At 42.0% G+C, this 23,773-nt stretch overlaps 1 protein-coding gene across 1 annotated transcript in view; it reads right to left on the bottom strand.

Moving 5' to 3' along the window:
• Positions 1-18,834, bottom strand: part of EHD4 (EH domain containing 4) — a 92,064-nt gene extending 73,230 nt beyond the window's left edge. Inside the window, exon 1 of the mRNA XM_005903973.3 lies at positions 18,487-18,834. Within this exon, the coding sequence (XP_005904035.1) occupies positions 18,487-18,719 (233 nt within the window). The 5' untranslated portion in view covers positions 18,720-18,834. The remainder of the gene's footprint in view (positions 1-18,486) is intronic.
• Positions 18,835-23,773: the final 4,939 nt, after the last annotated feature.

Genomic DNA, 23,773 nt, shown 5'->3' with positions numbered 1-23,773 from the left:
GCGCGTGCGCGCACACACACACACATATACATAGGTCTTCCCAGGAAGCTCAGTGGTAAAGAAACCTCCTGCCAATGCAGGAGATGCAGCTTTGATCCTTTGGTTGAGAAGATCCCCTAGAGAAGGAAATGGCAACCCACTTTAGTATTCTTGCCTGGAAACTTCCATGGACAGAGAAGCCTGGAGGGCTGCAGACTATGGGGTCACAAAGAGTCAGATGCAACTGAACATGTGTACATACACACATATATATATATTGGAATCACTTTGCTGTACACTAGAAGGTAATACAACACTGTAAATTAACTATACTTCAAATAAATAAAGCTGAGATAAATATCTCTGGGCAAATATCCACTTAAAAAATTTTTGTTGTTGTTCAGTGTCTAAGTCGTGCCTAACTCTTTGCAACCTCATGGACTACAGCATGTCAGACTTCCCAGTCCTTCACTATCTCCAGGAGTCTGCTCAAATTCAGGTCCATTGTATCAATGATGCCATCCAACTATCTCATCCTCTGTCGCCCCCTTCTTCTCCTGCCCTCAATCTTTCCCAACATTAGGGACTTTTCCAAAAACAATTTTAGCCTATTTATTTATTTTTATTGAAGTATAGCTGATTTACAACATTATACAGTTGCATGTGTACAGCATAGTGATTTAGTATTTTTACATATTATACTGGGCTTCCCTGCTGGCTCAGAGGTTAAAGCATCTGCCTGCAATGCAGGAGACCTGGATTTGATCCCTGGGTCGGGAAGATCCCCTGGAGAAGGAAATGGCAACCCACTCTAGTATTCTTGCCCGGAGAATTCCATGGATGGAGGAGCCTGGTGGGCTAACAGTCCACGGGGTCGCAAAGAGTCAGACACAACTGAGCGACTTCACTTTCATTTTCATACTTCATTAAGCTCAGTTCAGTCACTCAGTTGTGTCTGACTCTTTGCAACCCCATTGACTGCAGCACCCTAGGCTTCCCTGTCCATCACCAACTCCGAGAGCTTGCTCAAACTCATCGAGTTGGTGATGCCATCCAACCATTTCATCCTCTGTCATCCCCTTTTCCTCCTGCCTTCAATCTTTCCCAGCATCAGGGTTTTTTCCAGTGAATCAGTTCTTCACATCAGGTGGCCAAAGTATTGGAGCTTCAGCTTCAGCATTAGCCCTTCCAGCAAGTATCCAGGACTGATTTCCTTTAGGATGGACTGGTTGGATCTCCTTGCAGTCCAAAGGACTCTCAAGAGTCTTCTCCAACACCACAGTTCAAAAGCATCAATTCTTCAGTGCTCAACTTTTTTTTTATGGCATTTAATACTTCATGAAAGGTTATTACAAGATAACTTTAAATAATCTTCTTTGAGTTACTGAAAAACTAAGTCAGGCCAGACTTACTTCCATTTTAAAACTCTATGTCCTTCCTTAAGTGTGAAACCTAAGTTTTCGTTTCATTTTTGTCTTTCCCTTAATTAAAGCACTGACATATTATTACCAAGACTGCTTGTTCAGATGACATCACCCTTGTAACCAATCTGCCTACTAAGAGAGTGGAGCAAGAAACCGGAATGGCCTGTTGGACCAAGAATCTGGAATTTGCTGGGTAAGCCTTTCACAACTCTATTTTCCCAGCTGTGAGTGGAATTTAAACTCCTTGGGGTTGGGATGTGCTGAAGGCACGCTGATGTCTAGTCTATGCCATAATCTGGAGCTATTGCTCTCCACCTTCCATGCTGCTCTGGAAGGAGGGTGGAAGAAAGGGAAAGGAGAAAAAAGGGAAAGGAAGTCTACTGGAATCAAACATGCTTCCATGAGGAGGGCCTGCATCTGCATCTACAACCCCTATCAAGGGGATAACAGCCAGCACATGCCGAGAAAAAGGAAGGCAAGCATCCAAACCAAAAACAGTCCTCACATCAAAAAGATATTAAAACCCACACAAGTTATGCAGGGATAGTCTCTCATATAAATAGCCCTCCAAGACTACAGAAGATAACTGTTTCTCCTACACTTATGGAGTAAGAGAAATATAAGCACAATGAAGAGGCAGAGGAACCACTCCCAGTTAATACATTACTGACCAGAGGATTTTTCCAAAAACTAATGCCTGTGGCCAGTGATTTGTTATGTAAGTGAACACTGAAACATCTCTGGTCAATAATGTTCGGGTAACAAAAGACATATTAGTATGTCTCCGGTCAATAAGTTTTTAAAGACCAGGAAAATTCCCCTGTAGGAACACACAATAAAACAGACTTCTTTAGTCTAATAGACACTGGGTTCAAAAAAGAAGTAATGAAAATACTGAAGGAATTAAGAAAAGCTATCCTTAAATTTCTTGAGGAATTAAGAAATGATGATGCTGTAAAAAGGACCTAGAAACTATACGGAGATGACAAGAACAATTAGATAATTAATTTTCTGAGACAAAAGCTGAGCTAAAGGCACTGAACAGCAGAATGAATAATGCAGAAGATCAAATAAGTGATCTGGAAGATAGAATAATGGAAATTACTCAATCAAAACAGCAGACAGAAAGCCAAATGAAAAAAAAAAATGAAAGCACTATAAGAGACCTATGGGATAACATAAAGTGGGATATTCTGCACATAATAGGAATTTAGAAGGAGAAGAAAGAGAAAGGGGGATTGAAAATATATTTGAAGAAATCATGGCTGAAAATGTCCCAAACCTAAAGAAGGAAACAGATGTCCAGATACAGAAAGCACAGAGGTCCCAAACAAGACAAACCCAAACAGACCTACACTAAAACATATTATATTAACAATGGCAAAAATTAAAGATAGAGGATTCTAAAGGCAGCAAGAGAGAAAAAAAGGTTAATTACAAGGGAACCCCCATAAGGCTATCAGCTGATTTCTCTACAGAAACACTGCAGGCCAGAAAGTGGAAAAATATATTCAAAGTCTTGAAAGGGAAAAATCTGCAACCTAGAATACTCTACCCAGCAAGATTATAATTTAGAATAGGAGGAGAAATAAAGAATTTCCCAGACAAGCAAAAACTAAAAGAATACAGCAATACTAAACCTGTCCTAAAAGAAATATTGGAAGGTCTTCTCTAACTAGAAAAGCAGAAGGATATAGGAAAGAGGAAATCACAATTGGAAAGTAAATCACTTAAATTAGCCAGTATTCAGATCAAAAAGGAAAAAAAACACCTATTTGTAGAAGCAATGATGAACACAAGTAATAGCAAAAAGATAAACATGAAGATGTAAAAAAGGGGATCAACATCATAAAATGTGTGGGAGGAGAGAAAGAGAAAACAGATTTTCTTTTTAGAACGTGTTTGAGCCTATATGACTATCAACCTAAAGCAAGCAGATAAAGGAAAGGGTTAATATACATGAAAAACAGGACAACCACAAATGAAAAATATAAAATAGATTCACAAAAACTAAAGAGAACAGAAGCATAAAAGGAAATCAAACCAGAAAAAGAAAAAAAAAGAAAGGAACAAAGAAGAAACAAAAAATCAACTGGAAAACAAGGTTTAAAAATGAGAATAAATACATATGCGTCAATAATTACCTTAAACGCCAATGAACTGAATGCTCCAATCAAAAGACATAGAATGGTAGACTGAATAAAAAAATAAGGGCCTACAAATGCTGCCTACAAGACACCCACCTTAGGACCAAGGACACACACAGATTTAAAGTGACAGGATGGAAAAAGATACTTCATGTAAACAGAAATGACAAGAAAGCAGGAGTTACAATACTAATATCAGACAAAATAGACTTTAAAGCAAAGACTATAAAGAAAGATATAGAAAGACTATATAACAGTAAAAGGATCAATACAAGAAGAGGATTTTACACTTATTAACATCAATGCACCTAATATAGGAGCACCCAAATATATAAAACAAATACTAACAGACACAAAGGGAGAAATTGATAAGAATACAATAATAGTAGACTTTAACACCCCACTCACATCAATGGACAGATCTTCTAGACAGAAAATCAATAAAGCAAAGAGATTCTAAATGATACAGTAGAAGTTAGACTAAACATACTTTTAGGACATTATATCTCCTCCCAAACACAATACACATTCTTTTCAAGTGCACATGGAACATTCTCTAGGACTGACCACATACTAAGGCACAAAACTAACCACAAATAATTTAAGAGTACAGAAATTATTTCAAGCGTCTTCTCTGACCACAACAACATGAACTAGAAACCAACCAAGGGAAAATGAGAAAAAAACAATTACATAGAGACTAAACAACATGCTACTAAGAAAACAAGGTGTCAACAAAGAAATCAAAAAGGAAATTAAAAAATACCTTGAGACAAATGACAAAACACAGCTATACAAAATCGATGGGACGATGCAAAAGCAGTTCTTAGAGGGAAGTTCATAGCAATATAGGCTTTCTTCAAAAATTTCAAATAAACAACTTAATCTAACACTTTGAAAGAACCATACAAAGAAGAACAAACAAAACCTAAAGTCAGCAGAGGGAGGAAATAATAAACAATGGGGAGGAAAAAATAAAATAGAAATTAAAAAAAGAACAGAAAAAAATCAATAAATCAAAGAGGGTAAACAAAATTGACAAGTCTCTGGCCAGACTCACCAAGAATAAGAGAGAACCCAAATAAAATAAGAAATGAAAAAGGAGAAATCTCAACCAATACCACAGAAATACAAAAAACATAAGAGAACACTATGAACAATTATATGCCAACAAATTTGATAACCTAGAAGAAATGGACAATTTTATAGAAACATACAGCCCACCAAAACCCAATCAAGAAGAAACAGATAATTTAAATAGACCAAATAGACTCTAAAATAAACTTGCTACAAAAGTCCAAGACCAGACAGCTTCACAAGTGAGTTCTACCAAATAAAGAAGAACTTACAGTGATTCTTCTCAAGCTCTTCCCAAAGACTGAAGACTAGAGAACACTCACAAAGACATTCTATGAAGCCAGAACACCCTGGTATTAAAACCAGACAAAGATATCACCAAAAAAGAAAATTACAGGCCAAGGTCTTTGATGAACATAGATGAAAAAATTCTCAACAAAATACTACCAAACTGAATCCAACAACACATAAAAGGTCATACACCATGACCAAGTAGGATTCATCCCAAGTTCACAAGAATGGTTCAACATACACAGATCAATCAATGTAATACATCACATTAATAAAAGTAAACAACCACATGATCATCTCAATATATGCAGAAAAAGCATTTGACAAATTGTTTTTTGCAAATTCAACATCAATTTATGATAAAAACTCTCACCAAAGTGGGTAAAGAGGGACTACACCTCAACATAATAAAAGCCGTTTATGATAAACTTACAACCAATATGATACTCAATGGTAACAAGCTAAGAATCTTTCCAATAAAATCTGGAACAAGACAAGTATGCCCACTTTCATGTCTATTCAACATAGTATTGGCAGTCCTAGCCATAGCAATCAGACAAGAAAAAGAAATAAAATGTATCCAAATTGGAAGAGAAGAGGTAAAATTGTCACTATATGCAGATAACATGATATTATATATAGAAGGTCCTAAGGACTCCGCACAAAAACTACTGCTCTAATAAATGAATTCAGCAAAGTAGCAGGATAAAAGATTAGCATTCAGAAATTGACTGCATTTCTTTATACTAACAATGAAATATCAGAAAGGAAGTATGCATATATATACATATACACATACACACACCTAGGAATAAACCTGACTAAACAGGAGAAAGAATTATATGTTGAGAACTATAAAGCATTAATACAAGAAATTAAAGAGGATTCAAAGAAATGGAAAGATAGTATCACACTCTTACAAGAATTAGCATTGTTAAAATGGCCATACTACCCAAAGCAATCTACAGATTTAATACAATCCATATCAAATTACTCATGAGATTTTTCATAGAACTAGAACAAATAATCCCCAAATGTATTTGTTGTTCTTGTTGTTTAGTTGCAAAGTTGTGTCTGACTCTTTTGTGACCCCAAGGACTACAGCCCACCAGGCTCCCCTGCCCACGGGATTTCCCAGGCAAGAATACTAGAGTGGGTTGCCATTTCTTTCTCCAGGAGATCTTTCTGACCCAAGGACTGAACTTGTGTCTCCTGCTTGGCAGGCAGATTCTCTACCACTGAGTCACCTGGGAAGCCCCCCATGGCACCACAAAAGACCCAGAATTGCCAAAGCAATCCTGAGGGAACTCTCCCATATTTTAGACAATACTACAAAGCTACAGTAATCAAAACACTGTGGTTTGGTACAAAAACAGCCATATGGATCAATGGGACAGAACAGAGAGCACAAAAATAAACCCACACACCTATAGGCAATTAATCTTTGACAAAAGAGGTAAGAATATAAAATGGGAAAAAGTCTCTTCAGGAAGTGGTGCTGGGAAAGTTGGACAGATGCATGTAAATCAATGAAGCTGATTTACAACATGCACAAAAATAAACTAAAAGTGGCTTAAAGATCTAAACATAAGACATGATATCATAAAACTCCTAGAAGTGAGTATAGGCAAAACAGTTTCTGACATAATTCAGACCAATGTTTTCTTAGGCAATAGAAATAAAAACAAAAACAAGTGGGACCTAATCAAACTTATGAGATTTTCAGAGCAAAGGAAACCATAAAAAACAAAAACAAACAAATGAACAAAAAATATGGAAAGACAACCTATGGAATGGGAAAAAATATTTGCAAATACTGTGACTGACAAGGGCTTAATCTCCAAAATATACTAACAGCTCATACAACTCAACAACAACAAAATACCCAACCCAATTAAAAAATAGACATTTCTCCTAAGAAAACAAACAAATGGCCACTGGGCACATGAAAATATGCTCAACATAGCTAACTCTTAGAGAAAAGGAAATTAAAACCACAATGAGGTACCACCTCACACCAGTCAAATGTCCATCATTAAAAATAAATGCAGTCTACAAATAAATGCTGGAGGGAATATAAATACTATTAGTCGGATAGCTGTGAAAAGAAGAGAAGCAAAAGGCAAAGGAGAAAAGGAAAGATATACCTATTTGAATGTAGAGTTCCAAAGAATAGCAAGGAGAGATAAGAAAGCCTTCCTCACTGATCAATGCAAAGAAATAGAGGAAAACAATAGAATAAGAAAGACTAGAGATCTCTTCAAGAAAATTAGAGATACCAAGGGAACATTTCCTGCAAAGATGGGCACAATAAAGGACAGAAATGGTATGGACACAACAGAAGCAGAAGATATTAAGAAGAGGTGGCAAGAATACACAGAAGAACTGTACAAAAAAGATCTTTATGACCCAGATAACCATGATGGTGTGATCCCTCACCTAGAGCCAGACATCCTGGAAAGTGAAGTCAAGTGGGCCTTAGAAAGCATCACTATGAACAAAGCTAGTGGAGGTGATGAAATTCCGGTTGAGCTATTTCAAATCCTGAAAGATGATGCTGTGAAAGTGCTGCACTCAGTATGTCAGCAAATTTGGAAAACTCAGCAGTGGCTACAGGACTGGAAAAGGTCAGTTTGCATTCCAATCCCAAAGAAAGGCAATGCCAAAGAATGCTCAAACTACTGCACAATTGCACTCATCTCACAAGCTAGTAAAGTAATGCTCAAAATAAGCCAGGCTTCAGCAATACGTGAACCATGAATTTCCAGATGTTCAAACTGGTTTTAGAAAAGGCAGTGGAACCAGAGATCAAATTTCCAACATCTGTTGGATCATCAAAAAAGCAAGACAGTTCCAGAAACACATCTATTTCTGCTTTATTGACTATGCCAAAGCCTTTGACTGTGTGGATCACAATAAACTGTGGAAAATTCTGAAAGAGATGGGAATACCAGACCATCTGACCTGCCTCTTGAGAAATTTGCATGCAGGTCAGGAAGCAACAGTTAGAACTGGACATGGAACAACAGACTGGTTCCAAATAGGAAAAGGAGTACGTCAAGGCTGTATATTGTCACCCTGCTTATTTAACTTACGTGCAGAGTACATCATGAGAAACACGGGGCTGGAAGAAGCACAAGCTGGAACCAAGATAGCACAGAGCCTCTTGACGAAAGTGAAAGAGGAGAGTGAAAAAGTTGGCTTAAAGCTCAACATTCAGAAAACTAAGATCATGGCATCTGGTCCCATCACTTCATGGCAAATAGATGGGGAAACAGCAGCTGACTTTATTTTTCTGGGCTCCAAAATCACTGCAGATGGTGATTGCACCCATGAAATTAAAAGATGTTTACTCCTTGGAAGGAAGGTTATAACCAACCTAGACAGCATATTAAAAAGCAGAGACATTACTTTGCCAACAAAGGTCCATCTAGTCAAGGCTATGGTTTTTCCAGGAGTCATGTATGGATGTGAGAGTTGGACTATGAAGAAAGCTGAGGGTTGAAGAATTGATGCTTTTGAGAAGACTCTTGAGAGTCCTTTGGACTGCAAGGAGATCCAACCAGTCCATCCTAAAGGAGATCAGTCCTGAGTGTTCATTGGAAGGACTGATGTTGAAGATGAAAATCCAATACTTTGGCCACCTGATGTGAACAGCTGACTCGTTTGAAAAGACCCTGAGGCTGGGAAAGATTGAGGGCAGGAGGAGAAGGGGACAACAGAGGATGAGATGGTTGGATGGCATCACCGACTCAATGCACATGAGTTTGGGTAAACTCCGGGAGTTGGTGATGGACAGGGAGGCCTGGCGTGCTACGGTTCATGGGGTCACAGAGTCGGACACGACTGAGCGACTGAACTGAAACTGAAGTTCATATAGCCACTTTGGAAAACAGTATGAAGGTTTTTCAGAAAACTAAAAATAGAATTATCATATGATCCAGCAGTTCCACTCCTGGGCATATACCTGGACAAAATTATAATTCAAAAAGATACACACACCCCTCTGCTCATAGCAGCACTATTCATAATAGCCAAGATACGTTAACAACCTAAATGTCCATCGATAGATGAATGGAGGACAGGATGTGGTATGTATATAGAATGGAATACTACTCAGCCATAAGAAATGAAATCATGCCATCTGCAGCAACATGGATGCAACTAGAGATGATCATACTAAGTCAAAGAAAGAAAACTACCATATGATATCATATGTGGAATCTAAAATGCAGCACAAATGAATCTATGTACAAAACAGAAACAGACTCACAGACATAGAGAAGAGACTTGTGGTTGCCAAGGGGGAAGGGGTTGGAGAAGGAATGGAGTGGGAGGTTGGGGTTAGCAGATGTAAGCAGCTGCTGCTGCTAAGTCACTTCAGTCGTGTCCGACTCTGTGCAACCCCAGAGATGGCAGCCCACCAGGCTCGCCCGTCCCTGGGATTCTCCAGGCAAGAACACTGGAGTGGGTTGCCATTTCCTTCTCCAATACATGAAAGTAAAAAGTGAAAGTGAAGTCGCTCAGTCGTGTCCGACTCTTAGCGACCCCATGGACTGCAGCCTACCAGGCTCCTCCATCCATGGGATTTTCCAGGCAAGAGTACTGGAGTGGGGAGCCACTGCCTTCTCCGAGATGTAAGCTATTACATATGAAATGGATAAACAACAAGGTCCTACTGTATAGCACAGAGAACTATATTCAGTATCCTATGATAAACCATAACGGAAAGGAATATAAAAAGAATGTGTGTGTTATAACTGAATCACTTTGCTCTACAGCAGAAATTAACACAACACTGTAAACAAATTCTACTTCAATTAAAAAAATGGGAAAAAATTAAAAACAATGTTCCAAGCTGTACAATAGAATATGATGCAGACATAAGCTATTTTTGAAGATGACTTAATAACACAAGAAACAGTTCATTATATCATCTTAAGTGAAAAAGGCTGTTTATTGAATTGTATTTACTGCATAATCCCTAGTTTTGTAATCATGACTTCTATGTCTTCATCTATGTCATCTGTTAAAAATGTGATCAGACAGAGTTTGGAGCACAGGCCATGGAAAGTCCGCCAGTGAGCCTCTCTCCTCAGGCTTGATGGTTCCAGTGTCATAGATTTCACCAACTGAACATTCCTCTAGCAATAGTTCCCAAACATTTCTTGGGAGAGGCTGCCTAAAAATCACCATGAGAGGTAGTTTATAATAACAAAAACAGAGTTTTCAGTCTGATCCACAGAGGTTCCACTTCACAAGGTCTGGGATGAGCCCCTGGAATCTGTTTCAGAAGGTCTCCTGGTGACTCTGACCTCCGGACAGATTCAGGAACCACAGCTTTCTATTTCAGAATTCTCCAAGGTTTTGAAAGGTGTTTTGAATGTCTTTTAGAAGTAAGCATCTAGATGTCACTTCCAATCCTCAGGGACTGCTGCCCTTTGTTAGGTAGATGATGTAATTAGTGGACAAGAAGCCAACAGACAGCATCGCCCCAAGCAGGGACTGCTGCCACCAATGCACACTCAACCTGTCCTGCACCACCCCCATCCCTCAGAACACTTGCTCCAAGTCCTGCCTCTTCCTGGGCTTCTGAACCACCAGCTGCTCCCCCTCCACACACCCCTTCTATCAACTTCTAACTCTGCAGGATCATGATCATCAACCAAACCTCCGGAATGCCTGTGACCAGGGCATGGTTCCTCGCCCTCAGTGCCCAGTTGCTGAGAATTTTCTATATTTGGTGCTTCACCGCCCACTCATTCTTCAGCCCACTGTCACCTGGCTTCCATCAGCACCACTTACTGACTCTTGCCAAGGTCACCCTGGCTTCTGATGGCTAATCCACTGGTTCTGTTTCCCCGAGGCAGCTGATGCTGCTGACCACCCCCTCTCTTTCCCTGGCTTTTGTGGGGACCGTCTGCTGTTTCACCTGTCTAGCATCCATTTCCCCTTTTTGATAGCTGTACTCTGAGGAGCCACCTCTTCCCACCATCAGGCCATGAGGCTTAGGGGCTGACCACCCCACTCCAGACAGGGATACTCATTTCCCTCAGCTTGAGGGACTGGCTCAAGGATGGGCAGATGGCCAAAGTCGAGCCAATGAAACCCAAACTTGAGACTTGTAGCTCAAACTATGGGGAGAGGGGTTCTCTTCTTTCCCACTGGGGTTGCTAAGCTGGCAGAACTTGAGTCTGGAATTGGAGAGGCTCTGCCCCCGCCCATGAGCAAGTGCCTGAGAAGGAAGCCAATGTGAGGAGACAGCAGAGCTGAGAGACCAAGTCCTGATGGCACCACATGGGGTCCCAGGCTGGGTCTGAAGCCAGCACACTCTGGTCCAATCAGTTTCATGAGAAAAAGTGTATCTTTTTACTTAAGGCTTTTTAAGTTGAGTTGCTGTCACTTGCAACCAAGAGAGTCCTAAGATGACTCGGAACCACCATCCTTCCCTGGCATCACCTCCACCTCTGTGGTGATATTTTCCCCAGCGCCTCCACAAGGTCCTCTTCCTCTCATTCCAGACCCACATGTCCGACCCCTCTTGGACTCTACACCTGGGTGTCCACTTATGCACAGGCTTAAACCTAAACTCATAAGTATGCCTCCATTCTTCCTCACCTCAGTGGACAGCTCACCCACCCACCTGGTTAACCAAACTTGGGCCTCACCAAGGATACTTTCTCACTTTCACTTCCCTATCCCCTTGGGGCTGTGAATTTTTGCTCATTCCGCTGGGTTCAGCTTCCAAGTTGTATCCCCAGATGCCTTTTCCAATCTCCAAACCTGCATGAAGGGTCCCTCCTATGCTCCCACCCCACCCTGTGCTTTGTCACAGCTCTTGTCACCCAGAGCCCTGAGGGCTTGATTCTTTTCCATAGTCTGGGATAGCTGGGCCCATCCCTGACATCAATACTATTTGAGGAAAGGAATACTAGGCTGTGTAGGTATGAGCTTACATTGTATACTGTAAATACAGTCTATACAGTGAAAATTAAATATTTCAGTATTTCAGAAAGATCTGCAAAATGCATGGTATTTGGCACACAGACTATGGTTTTTGGGGTCTAGCACTTGAATAAGGGTAAGAACCACCCAACTGGGCCCCCAGTGTTTCCCTAAAGGATTTTTTCTTTTTTAATGGGTGAACCAGCCTGCCTTCTACTGAGTACCTTTATTTCTCTTTAATAGCTGAATCTAGAGCTTATCCAGAGAAAGCAATGGCACCCCACTCCAGTACTCTTGCCTGGAAAATCCCATGGATGGAGGAGCCTGGTAGGCTGCAGTCCATGGGGTCGCTGAGGGTCAGGCACAACTGAGTGACTTCATCTTCACTTTTCACTTTCATGTACTGGAGAAGGAAATGGCAATCCACTCCAGTCTTCTTGCCTGGAGAATCCCAGGGACTGGGGACCCTGGTGGGCTGCCATCTATGGGGTCGCACAGAGTTGGACACGACTGAAGTGACTTAGCAGCAGCAGCAGAGCTTATCAGAGGAATAGAGTAGAGCTTTGTCCTTAAAATCTATTTCTTCCCTTTTTTGAAAACCGAACATTTGCCTGCTTCCAACTTTCTGATACTTGTCATATTCTTCATTATTTCTTACAAATCACAGAACACAGTTTTCTTTGAGCACAACTGCAAGCTCTTCCTAGGAGAAGGCAATGGCAGCCCACTCCAGTACTCTTGCCTGGAAAATCCCATGGGTGGAGGAGCCTGGTAGGCTGCAGTCCATGGGGTCGCTAAGAGTCAGACATGACTGAGCGACTTCACTTTCACTTTTTACTTTCATGCATTGGAGAAGGAAATGGCAACCTACTCCATTGTTCTTGCTTGGTGAATCCCAGGGACAGGGCAGCCTAGTGGGCTGCCGTCTATGGGGTCTCACAGAGTCCGACACGACTGAAGTGACTTAGCAGTAGCAGCAGCAAGCTCTTCCTACAAGGACCTCCCATCCATCTATCCACCTGGGTATTTCCTGGGTCTTGCCTGTGGTAGGCCCTAGAGAGCTCCTCATTGTCTGGTTTGAGTCCCTCTCAAACACGCCTGGGCTCCCTTCTACCATCTCTGGAGCACTTTCTTTGAGAGAAAAGGAGGAAGCAAAATAATAGCTGAGTAGTTCTGCTTTTTGTTAACATTCCAAGAAGAGTTCCAGGCTTCACCCTATCACTTCCTGATTCTTTTTCTTGTTCTGATCATACCTAAAAAGGCTTTTTTTTAATTGTCTGAGGCATTTTTTTTTTTAATTGTCTGAGGGGACATATTGTCTCAGCCCCCTCACTTCAGCTTCTTAATGCTTCGTATTATCCACCAACCTTGTTTTCATCCTTGTCCATGGAACCCCTGCCTGCCTTTTCCCTATTAATGCTATATTTAATATTTAAAGTTTTAAAACATAACTGCTTTATCAAGCATTTTATAGGAGAACATCACACTGTGATTTTATTAACCTGAGCATTATGAAGAATGAATGTTTATATACTGACAAGGATATACAAAGAAAAAAACAAATAGGGATTGCACGGTGGCTATCTGTACACTGCTTTTTCTCAGGTCTACTCCTTAGTTCCTTTTGTCCTTGGTTTTCTTTTAGCTTATTTCCACTTTTTTTGTGTTTTCTTTCTGGCATCCATTTTCATTTTAAATTATTGCACAGATGCAGAAATTACTTGATGGGCACTAACTGTAGAATTTATGGAAATTAAATCATAGGATGCTTAATACTGAAAGACTGAATTGGTTCATAATATTATTGAGATATAATTTATATACCATAAAATTTGCCCTTTTAAAGGGCACAATTCTGTGGTTTTTAGTATTCTCGCAAAGTTGTACAACTAACTACCTCTATCTAACTTCAGAACATTTTTATCACTCAAAAGGGAAACCCTATGCCCATCAGAAGTCACTTTCCATTCTTGCAATGTGGGTATCCAACTGTCCCACCATCATTTGTTGAAAGGTATATTTCCCCCACTGAATTTCAGTCTTAAAACCCTTGTAGAAACAAATTTGTCAAACACGTATTGGGTTATTTCTGAATTTTCAATTCTATTCAGTTGACCTATGTGTCTCTCCGTATGCTAGTGTCATACCTTCCTGTTTACTGTAGCTTTGTGGTGAGTTTTCAAATCAGAAGTATGAGAAATTGAATATTGTTGTTCTTTCCCCCAAGATTGTTTTGGCTATTCTGGACCCCTCACAATTCCATGTGAATTTTTAGGATCAGCTTGTCAATTTCTACAAAGAAGGCAGTTGGGATTTTGCTAGGGATTGCAAATGACTCTAAAGATCACTTGGAGTATTACTGCCATTCTGAAAATATTGTCGGGACTCCCCTAGTGGTCCCGTGGTTAAGAATCTGCCTGCCAATGCAGGGGACACAGGTTTGATTTCTGGCGCTGGAAGATTCCACATGCTGTGGGGCCACTAAGCCCATATACACCACAAATACTGAAGCTCGTGAGCTCTAGAGCCCATGCTTCCAGACGAGAGGCCACTGCAGTGAGAAGCCCGCAAACCACAACTAGAGAAAGCCCTTGCACAATATCAAAGACCCAGCACAGCCAATAAATAAATAAGTAAAAAATAAAAAACATTGTCATTCAACCCATGAACATGGAATGTCTTTCCTTTTTTTTAAGGTTTTCTTTAGTTTCTTTCAACAAAGTTTTACAGTTTTGCATTACTTCTGTTAAATTTATTCCTAAAGTATTTTAAGTACTATTATAAATGGAATTGTTTTCTTAATTTCATTTTCAGATTGTTCATTGCTAGTGGAAAGAAATATAACTGATCCTGTATATTAATCTTGTATCCTGACAACTTACTGAACTTGTTTGAAGAGTTCTTGAAGGGTTTTTCTAATCCTTAGGATTTTTCTATATACAAGATCATGTTCTCTGTGAATAGAGATGTTTTTACTTCTTTCCAATCTACATGCCTTCCATCCCTTTTTCTTGCCTTATTCTCAACCCTTTAAAAACCTATACTTCCTTCTTTTTTCCTCATTAGAATAAATTTTTTTGAGAGAACAGGACAAGAGTGTAGGAAGAAGAGAGAAGGTGGAGCTCTTAAAAATCAGAAGTTGAAATTGTGTGGCTTGAACTGATTTTTGGTGAACCTCACATCCTCTCAGGGGAAATGTCTTCCCTCACAGCATCTGGGCCCAGGGATTTTCTGGGGGAATCTCTGAAATCTATTTTCCTCAGGTTTTGGACACAGGTCTGGCTGAGGCCAATATTCAGCTTTCATTGGCTGTTAAAGAGTCTACCACGACTTGGCCACTTTTCCCATGCCCATCTCTTCTCCTTCTCTGGCCAATTCTTTCTTGCTGCCCAGAGGCAGAGCAGCACCAGTTCCTCCCATTGCATCCTCAGTCTTCTGAGAAATAAAACTGTCAATGAGACAATAGACTGTTCTGCTTCTACCCCAAAAGGACTTTGACAAACATCTCCTGAAGTTCTGGGCCAGCTTTGTGACCCATGTGAGGAGAGTCCATTGAAACTCTTATCTATCCTCTTCCTTGCATCTGGGCCCCTCATGGTCATCTTCCATAGTGAGCATAGCTTCTTGACACTCAGACTCTCCATCCACTCTATTTAGGAGGGTTTTTGTTTTTTTTTGGCCACTCCGCATGGCATGCAGGATCTTAGTTCCCTCACCAGAGATGGAACCCGCAATCCCTGAAGTGGAAGCACACAGTCTTAACCACTGGACCACTACGGAAGTCCCTAGGAGACCTTTTAATTAGAACACAGGACACACTTAAAACGCCACACTCTTGGTGAAAGTCCTGGCTCACCATGTTTCAACGGGGCTCTCAATTCTTTCCGGTTATGCGACCAAAGGAAGGAAGAGTAACGTTTTGTCAAAGGTGGAATGAATATCAAAGGCTTGGCTGAGTGACTTCACAAGGAGAGAAGTTTCCCTCTATATTAGTGCAGGCTCTGTGTAACCAGTGACCTCTGGGGATGTGCAAGAAGCCAGGTGGATAAGAATCTCTGACTATGCAGACAGGTGCATCCTATAGCCAATTATGAGCTTCCAGTGCTTATGGGCTAGAAACAAAACACCCAGGCACTGACCAGCCTCAGAGAAAAGACAGCCACAGATGCAGGCAGGTTCCAGGATGGTCAGCACCTGGGTCAACACTTTTGGCCCCCAGTACCAGGTAGGACTCTAGAGGGCAGCTGCCCTTTTGTTTGGGTATTTCCTTCCAGAAGCTGAATCTTTTCCTCCTAGCCCCACTCTGAAATCAAACTCAGGTCTCCAGTGCCTCACCAACCTTCTGGTATACCCCGAGTTTCTTCCGCCCTCACAGGTCCACTTTTGTGTCTGATGCCTAACAACCAAGTCACTTAGGCCAGGGAAGGTCTCAAGAGCAAGTGACTTCCTGATAGGGTGACTCCTTTCTCACTGTAGTGTTGCACATGGGGGCTCCAGGGCCTCCTGAGAAGTGGTTCATTTGGATGGAGTCATTGTTTAGTTGCTAAGTTGTGTCTGACTCTGCGACCCTATGGACTATAACTTACCAGGCTCCTCTGTCCATGGGATTTCCCAGGTAAGAATACTGGAGTGACCCAGGGATCGAACCCGTGTCTTCGGCTTGGCAGGTGATTTCTTTACCACTGAGCCACCGGGAAGTCCTTGGATAGAGTCACCAAATTCCCAATCCTTCTTCAAACTATGCTTAGCTATGCCACAAAGTTCCCCCAAATGATGAGACAGAAAAACAGTAAGCTGAAAAAAAGATGGATACATGTTTCCGTGGGTTTGTTCTCCTGCCTTAGATTTGCTTATTATCCAGGCTGTGGGAGCAGAGAGAGGACCAAATAATATCCAGGTTGACACAGTATTAACAGGGGCTCCCTAATCACACAATCTAATGGCAAGGACAGATGGGAGGAACTACTCAGGGTGCTCTGAATAGGCCATCACCAATGCTGAGACTATTTTAATTATAACAATGCTTACCTTCTTATCCTTTATCTGTATATTTCAAAAGGTCTACCTCCTACTCTTGTGCTACATAATGCTTCATAGGCCTATATACTTAAATTGGTTAGTATTACTGAGCCCTGAAGTGTATTTTACAACATCTTTCAAGGTATCAGTTTATGTAATATTTCTAGGTTCATTTTGAGTGTCTTAGGTGACATATTTAATACTATTTTCAGCTTACTAATAAACACCAAATAAAGCAATTTAAAAGTATTTTCTTTCATCTTCCTTTACATTCAACTTACTTTCGAGAACTATATTTCAATATAGTCTATTTGCTTTGCTGAATTAATTCATTGTGTAGCTGCAGCTTTGGATGGAACCTATTTTCTGTAGTAACAACTATATTTTTAGGAACTGTAGGTCACTGGAACCCAGAAAAAGAGGCCTCTACTTAATAGAAATGGCATGTATCCAAATATAGATGCAGTTTTCTGAACACCTGTTGATCATCAATGATGAAGAAACTTACAATTTCCAAAACCTTGGCCCAAAACCTAAAATGATCACTTTGTTTCAATGGACACACAGTTTAACCCAGGAAAACAAGTCTCCTAACCAAAGAGAGTCTTAATATGCCAGCTGCTTTAAAAGTAAAATAGCCTCTTAAAAAAGCAATCTGTTACAAAATGCAAATTATTTCCCATTAAAAATCACTTCCGAGGGACCTATATGATTTGAATGTCAAGGCATCCACAGTAATTGTTTGCTTTTGGAGACATGGCAAGCATGACAAATATTTTCAGTTGTCAAGGGTGACGGAGAAGGGAATGACCCACCTAAGAAATGGAAACTAACCAGTAGTAATATGACACTCCCCCTGAGCTCCACTGGGCGCTGGCTGGTTCGGCGGCTACACACAGCTAACTTCCTATGGCAGGATAAAGAGAGGCTGTGCACGAGCTGAATGAAGGCGACCTCTCTACTCGGTCCCCCTGAACACAGTGTTGGGGGCGGGATGCAGGGCCGCAATGGAAGGGGGCGTGGGCAATACCCTCTACTGTTGCCATTCTTTCATTCAGTAAGTAGTTATACGCCGGGCACTGTGCTGGGACTTAACTTCCCAACTTGACTCAATGATCCATTCTGATACCCCACACCTTTGTCCCCATTTCCAGCCCTTGGTCTCACTCGCTCGTCAAGAAGGTGCTTATTATAGCCTTGCTTTTCCTCCCATCCCGGGGCTCCCAGGCTAGGGTAACAAGATAAATAAAGCCAGTCAGATGAGTGCCTTTCCAAACGCAAGGAGCAGGGCTCGTAGTACGCAGAGACGGGGGAGGTTCTGAGGACCCTCTCGGCCGCGTAGGGAGAGCCTGCCCTCACTTCGGCGGCCGGTCCCGGGGTAGGGCTTCAGACACCCGGGCACCGCGCTCACACGGGGAACCTGAGGCCGCGCCGATGCTGGAGAAAGCGGCAGAGAGGGGATTCCTCGAAGGAGAAGGGGGCGCTGCAGGAAGCTGGCGGGAGGCTGGTGACAACAGGCGCGCACGTGGGGAGGACGACGGCCTCCACCTAGGTGACGGGGACAGGTGTGCAGGCAGGAGGGCGGAGGGGGCGGGGAGGGTTACCTGATGAAGGTGGTCTTGCCGGTGCTGTACTGGCCCACCAGCAGGATCATGGGCTTGTTCTCAAAGTCGGCGTCCTCCAGCGCCGGCGAGTGGAACTCGTGGAAACGATACGCCTCCTCCAGCGGCAGCACCTTGCGCTGGTAGAGTGAGCGCAGGCCACCCGTCACGGTCTGCACCGGGTCCGCGCCCGTACCTCCGCGCCCGCCCGCCTGCCGCCCTAACCAGCTGAACATCCTGCCGCCTGCCCGCTCGTCTGTGCCCCGCGCTCGCCCTCTCAGTGCCGGTCCCGAGCTCCGACCCCACTCCGGGCTCGACCCTCCCCAGCTGGAACTGAGCAGCCCCAACAGCCCTCGCCGCCGCCCGAGCTGGCCCCGCCTCGCGCCATCTCAGCCAGTCTCCGGTCGCTACGTCACGGGAGGGTGTTTATTATTCAGAAGGGTCTCTCAAGTCCTTTCTCATTGGACCGCTGCCGGCGCGAGTGGAGGCGCCAGCCAATGGAGACGAGTGTCTTAATGAATTGTTGATGACGGAGTCTTTCTGGAGGACTGGGCGAGGAAGAGGGTGTTTCTCTAACTTGCCAGCGCAGACCGGCGAACCGAGGGGCCGGGTGTGGTTGGTTGCCCGCGCCCCACCTCTAGCCAGGTGGCGTAGATTTCTGGGCAAATCTGAGCTGGCAAAGAAACATACTCACACAAGCCGGCAAAGAAAGACACACACGCGCGCGCGCGCGCGCGCCTCTGGAGGCTGCTTAGTCTCCTCGGATGTTTTTCATCCCAGCCCTACGATGCTGGGGACAAAAGTTAAAAAAGTTAACAGGAGACTTCGTTCCACCTACTGGCAGCTTATTATTACTCTGACTTTATCTGTGAGGAAACCCTGACTCAAAGACGTAATTGACCAAATTTGAAGTTGGGATAGTAGACTTCAATATACTTGGGTAAATGTTTCTCCACGCTGCCTCCACAAATTTCTGGATCGAGTGAAGGCTTTTTGCCCTTAATTTTCTTTGTGTGATTTTCTGTAAATTTGAAGGTTTAGTTATCCTCATTATTACAACCTCACTGCCACATATTGACATAAAAAGAGTTACTGTTAGCCTGTAGCAGTCTCTCAGGTGGTAAGGATACATTGGTGGAGAAGACTCTAGAGTGTCCCTTGGACTGCAAGATCAAACCAGTCAATCGTAAAGGAAATCAGTCCTGAATATTCATTGGAAGGACTGATGCTGAAGCTCCAATACTTTGGCCACCTGATGTGAAGAACTGTCTCATTGGAAAACAGCCTGATGCTGGGAAAGATTTAAGGCAGGAGGAGAAGGGGACGACAGAGGATGAGATGGTTGGATGGCATCACCGACTCAGCGGACATGAGTTTGAGCAAGCTCGAGGAGCTGGATGGACAGGGAAGCCTGGCGTGCTGCAGTCCATAGGGTTGCAGAGTCGGACACGACTGAGCGACTGAACTGAACTAAAGGATATATCTAAACTGAGATAGGGAGAAATAATCAGCCATCACTTTTGGTGTCCTACGTTACAGTTTTAGAATGTCTCAGTTGTTTCTGTGCATTTCTCTAAGTGTGGTGCTGGTGATGGTGGGGAAGGGAGTACCTGCATAAGAAAACTTGAGATGGTTGTTAAAATGCAGATGTCTGGTCATCACCCCTGTCCTACTGAGTTAAAATATTGGGGAAGGATGAAGCTCAACAACTATTCCCAGATGATTCTGATGTATTCTAATCTGGGGGAAATAGTCACAACAGACTTCTCACATTTGATATTAATGCAGATTCTGATTCAGTGGGTATGGGGTGTTACCTAAGACTGTGTTTCTAACAAGCTCCCAGGTGTTGCCCAATGCTGCTTGTTCATAGATCATAATTTGAGTACCAGGGCTGTGGTGGAAAGAACAGGATTTGGCATCAAAAGACCTAGGTTTGAATTCTGACTATATAAATTAATGGCTATGTGATCTTAGGGGCTTCCCTGGTGGCTCAGATGGTAAAGAATTGCCTGCAGTGCTGGAGACCCAGGTTCAATCCCTGGGTTGGGACGATCCCCTGGAGAAGGAAATGGCAACCCATTTCAGTATTCTTACCTGGAGAATCCCATGGGCAGAGGAGCCTGGTGAGCTACAGTCCATGAGATCGCAAAGAGTCAGACATGACTGAGTGACTAACACTTACACTTATGTGATCTTGAATGCAATGAGTTGTCTCTCTGCCTCAATTTTCTCGTTTGTAAAAAGGGAACTTTTTTGGAATTGTGGATAAAACATTTAGAGGGAGCTATATGTGACTAAGAAAGTGACAAGAAAGCCAAGAAAAAAATCTAGTTAGATAGCTGCCTCATCAAAGTAAAACAAAGCTTGAAATGTAAAAATAAAATAAAACCATAGACCTACTAGAAGAACTACTACTTCAGAAGCTACTGAAGATTTGTAAAATTTTGGAAGGGAAAAACCTTTCTAATCAAAACCAAAGATAGAAATTATGAAAAAAGGTTGATAGCTTTGTCAGCAAAAAACTAAAGACTTCAATGTGGGGTTTTTTTTTTTTAATAAATAAAAAACAAACACTTATAAACATACTCTTGCCATATAATTCAGAATTTTCTCTCCTTGGTATTTACCCAAATGAGTTGAAAACTTATGTCTATATAAGAACTGCATGTAAATATTTACAGTAGGTTTATTCATAATTGCCCAAACTTGGAAGCAACTAAGATATCCTTATCTAGGTGAATGGATAAATAAACTGTGGTACCTTTAGACAATAAAATATTATTCAGCTAAAAAGAAATGAGCTACCAAGCCAAGAAAAGATGTGAAGGAAGCTTAAATCTATATTATTAAGTGAAAGAAGCCAATCTAAAAAGGCTATATACTGTATCATTGAAACAGTATGACATTCTGGAAAAAGGCAAAACTATGGAGACTATAAAAAGATCAGTGGTTTCCAGGGGTTAGAGAGGAGGGAAGGATGAGTAGGAAGAGAATAGAAGGTTTGTAGGGCAGTGGACAGAGAAGGCAATGGCACCCCACTCCAGTACTCTTGCCTGGAAAATCCCATGGACGCAGGAGCCTGGTGGGCTGCAGTCCATGGGGCTGCTAAGAGTGAGACACGACTGAGCGACTTCACTTTCACTCTTCACTTTCATGCATTGGAGAAGGAAGTGGCAACCCACTCCAGTGTTCTTGCCTGGAGAATCCCAGGGACAGGGGAGCCTGGTGGGCTGCTGTCTATGGGGTTGCACAGAGTTGGACACGACTGAAGCAACTTAACAGCAGCAGCAACAGCAGGGCAGTGGAATTATTCTGTATGATGATGTAATTGTGGATATATATCATTATACATTTGTCCAGACCTATAGAATCTATAACACCAAGAGTGAATCCTAATGTAAACTATGGATTTGGGGTGACAGTGATGTGTCGGTGTAGGTTAGGTTCATCAATGGTAACGTATGTACCACTCTGGTGCAGGATGTTGGTTGTGTGGGATGTCAATAGTGGGAAGGCTGTATTGCAGGGATAAAGGATACATAGGAACTCTCTTTATACTTAATTTTGCTGTGAATCTAAAAGTACTCTAAAAAATTCTATTAAAAGTAGTATATATATAAAAAACCAAACAGGGACTTCCCTGGCGGTCCAGTGGTTAAGACTGCACCTTCCAACGCCTGGAGTGCAGTTCCATCCCTGGTCAGAGAGCTAAGATCCCACATGCCTCGGGGCCAAAAAACCCCAAACAAACTTAAAAGAGAAGCAATATTGTAACAAAGTCAATAAAGATTTTTGAAACAGTCCACATTAAAAAAAAAATCCATAAACCAAAGTAAAGGTCAAAAGACAAATGGGGTAAAATACTACAGACATATTATATCATATATATTTAAATTTAATTAAGGAATTAAACTTTAAAAATCTATATGAAATTATTAAAAAAGAAAATACTCAATTAGACCAATGAGCAAAGGACATAGACAACTAGAAAAACTAATATAGTTGACCTGTAAACTAAATGATGCTGATCTCCACTAACAATCAGATAAACAAATTTAAAATGAACAGGTAACATTAAGAATTACAGACTTTTATTTTTCTAAGATGATGTCTAATGTTAGCCAGGGTGTAGGAAAAGGTACCCAGAGAAGGCAATGGCACCCCACTCCAGTACTCTTGCCTGGAAAATCCCATGGACAGAGGAGCCTGGTGGGCTGCAGTCCATGGGGTCGCTAGGAGTTGGACACAACTGAGCGACTTCACTTTCACTTTTCACTTTCACGCATTGGAGAAGGAAATGGCAACCCACTCCAGTGTTCTTGCCTGGAGAATCCCGGGGACGGGGGAGCCTGGTGAGCTTCTGTCTATGGGGTTGCATGGAGTCAGACACGACTGTAGTGACTTAGCAGCAGCAGGAAAAGGTACCTTCTCATACATTGCTGGAGATGGTATAAATTGGCACTTTTCTGGAGTCCATACTTACCAAAAATCTTGAAAATGCACATTCAAGACTTCTGCTTCTCAACATAAAACTTAAGATGAAATGACTGAGAGCTTTCCTTCTGAGATCAGAAACAGGACAAAGACGTCTGCTTTTACCACTTCTATTTAACATGCTGTGCTGTGCCTGTGCTTACTCGATCTGTCTTGTCTGACTCTGCAACACTATGGACTGCAGCCCTCCAGGCTCCTCTGTCCATGGGGCTTCTCCAGGCAAGAATACTGTCATGGATTCTCATGCCCTCTCCTCCAAGGGATCTTCCCAACCCAGGGATTGAACCCAGGTCTCCTGCATTGTAGGCAGATTCTTTACCAGCTGAGCTACCAGGGAAGCCCATTTAGCATCCTACTAAGATTCTAGTCAGTACAATAAAGCAAGTAAAAGAAAAGGTATCTAGATTGGATAGAAAAAGTAAAACCATCTTTATTTGCAGAAAATATGACCATCTATGTAGAAAATTCTAAGGAATCTACCAAAAAAACTGGGGTTTCCCTTGTGGCTCAGCTAGTAAAGAATCCGCTGGCAATGCAGGAGACCTGGGTTTGATCCCTGGATTGGGGAAATCCCCTGGAGAAGGGAAAGGATACCTACTCCAGTATTCTGGCCTGGAGAATTCCACGGACTGTATAGTCCATGGGGTCGCAAACAGTTGGACACAACAGAGACTTTCACACACTTACTTCACCAAAAAAGCTAGTAGAACTAATGAGTTTAGCAGGATTGCTAGGTATAAGACAAAAACCTCTATTTTTTATACACTAGCAATGAATAATTGGACAATGAAGT

The sequence above is a fragment of the Bos mutus genome, chromosome 10, assembly GCF_027580195.1.
Source record: "Bos mutus isolate GX-2022 chromosome 10, NWIPB_WYAK_1.1, whole genome shotgun sequence".
NCBI classification, from domain to species: Eukaryota; Metazoa; Chordata; class Mammalia; order Artiodactyla; family Bovidae; genus Bos; species Bos mutus.
Note: the sequence above shows the minus strand (reverse complement) of the source record. Positions and strands in the feature narration are given on the sequence as shown.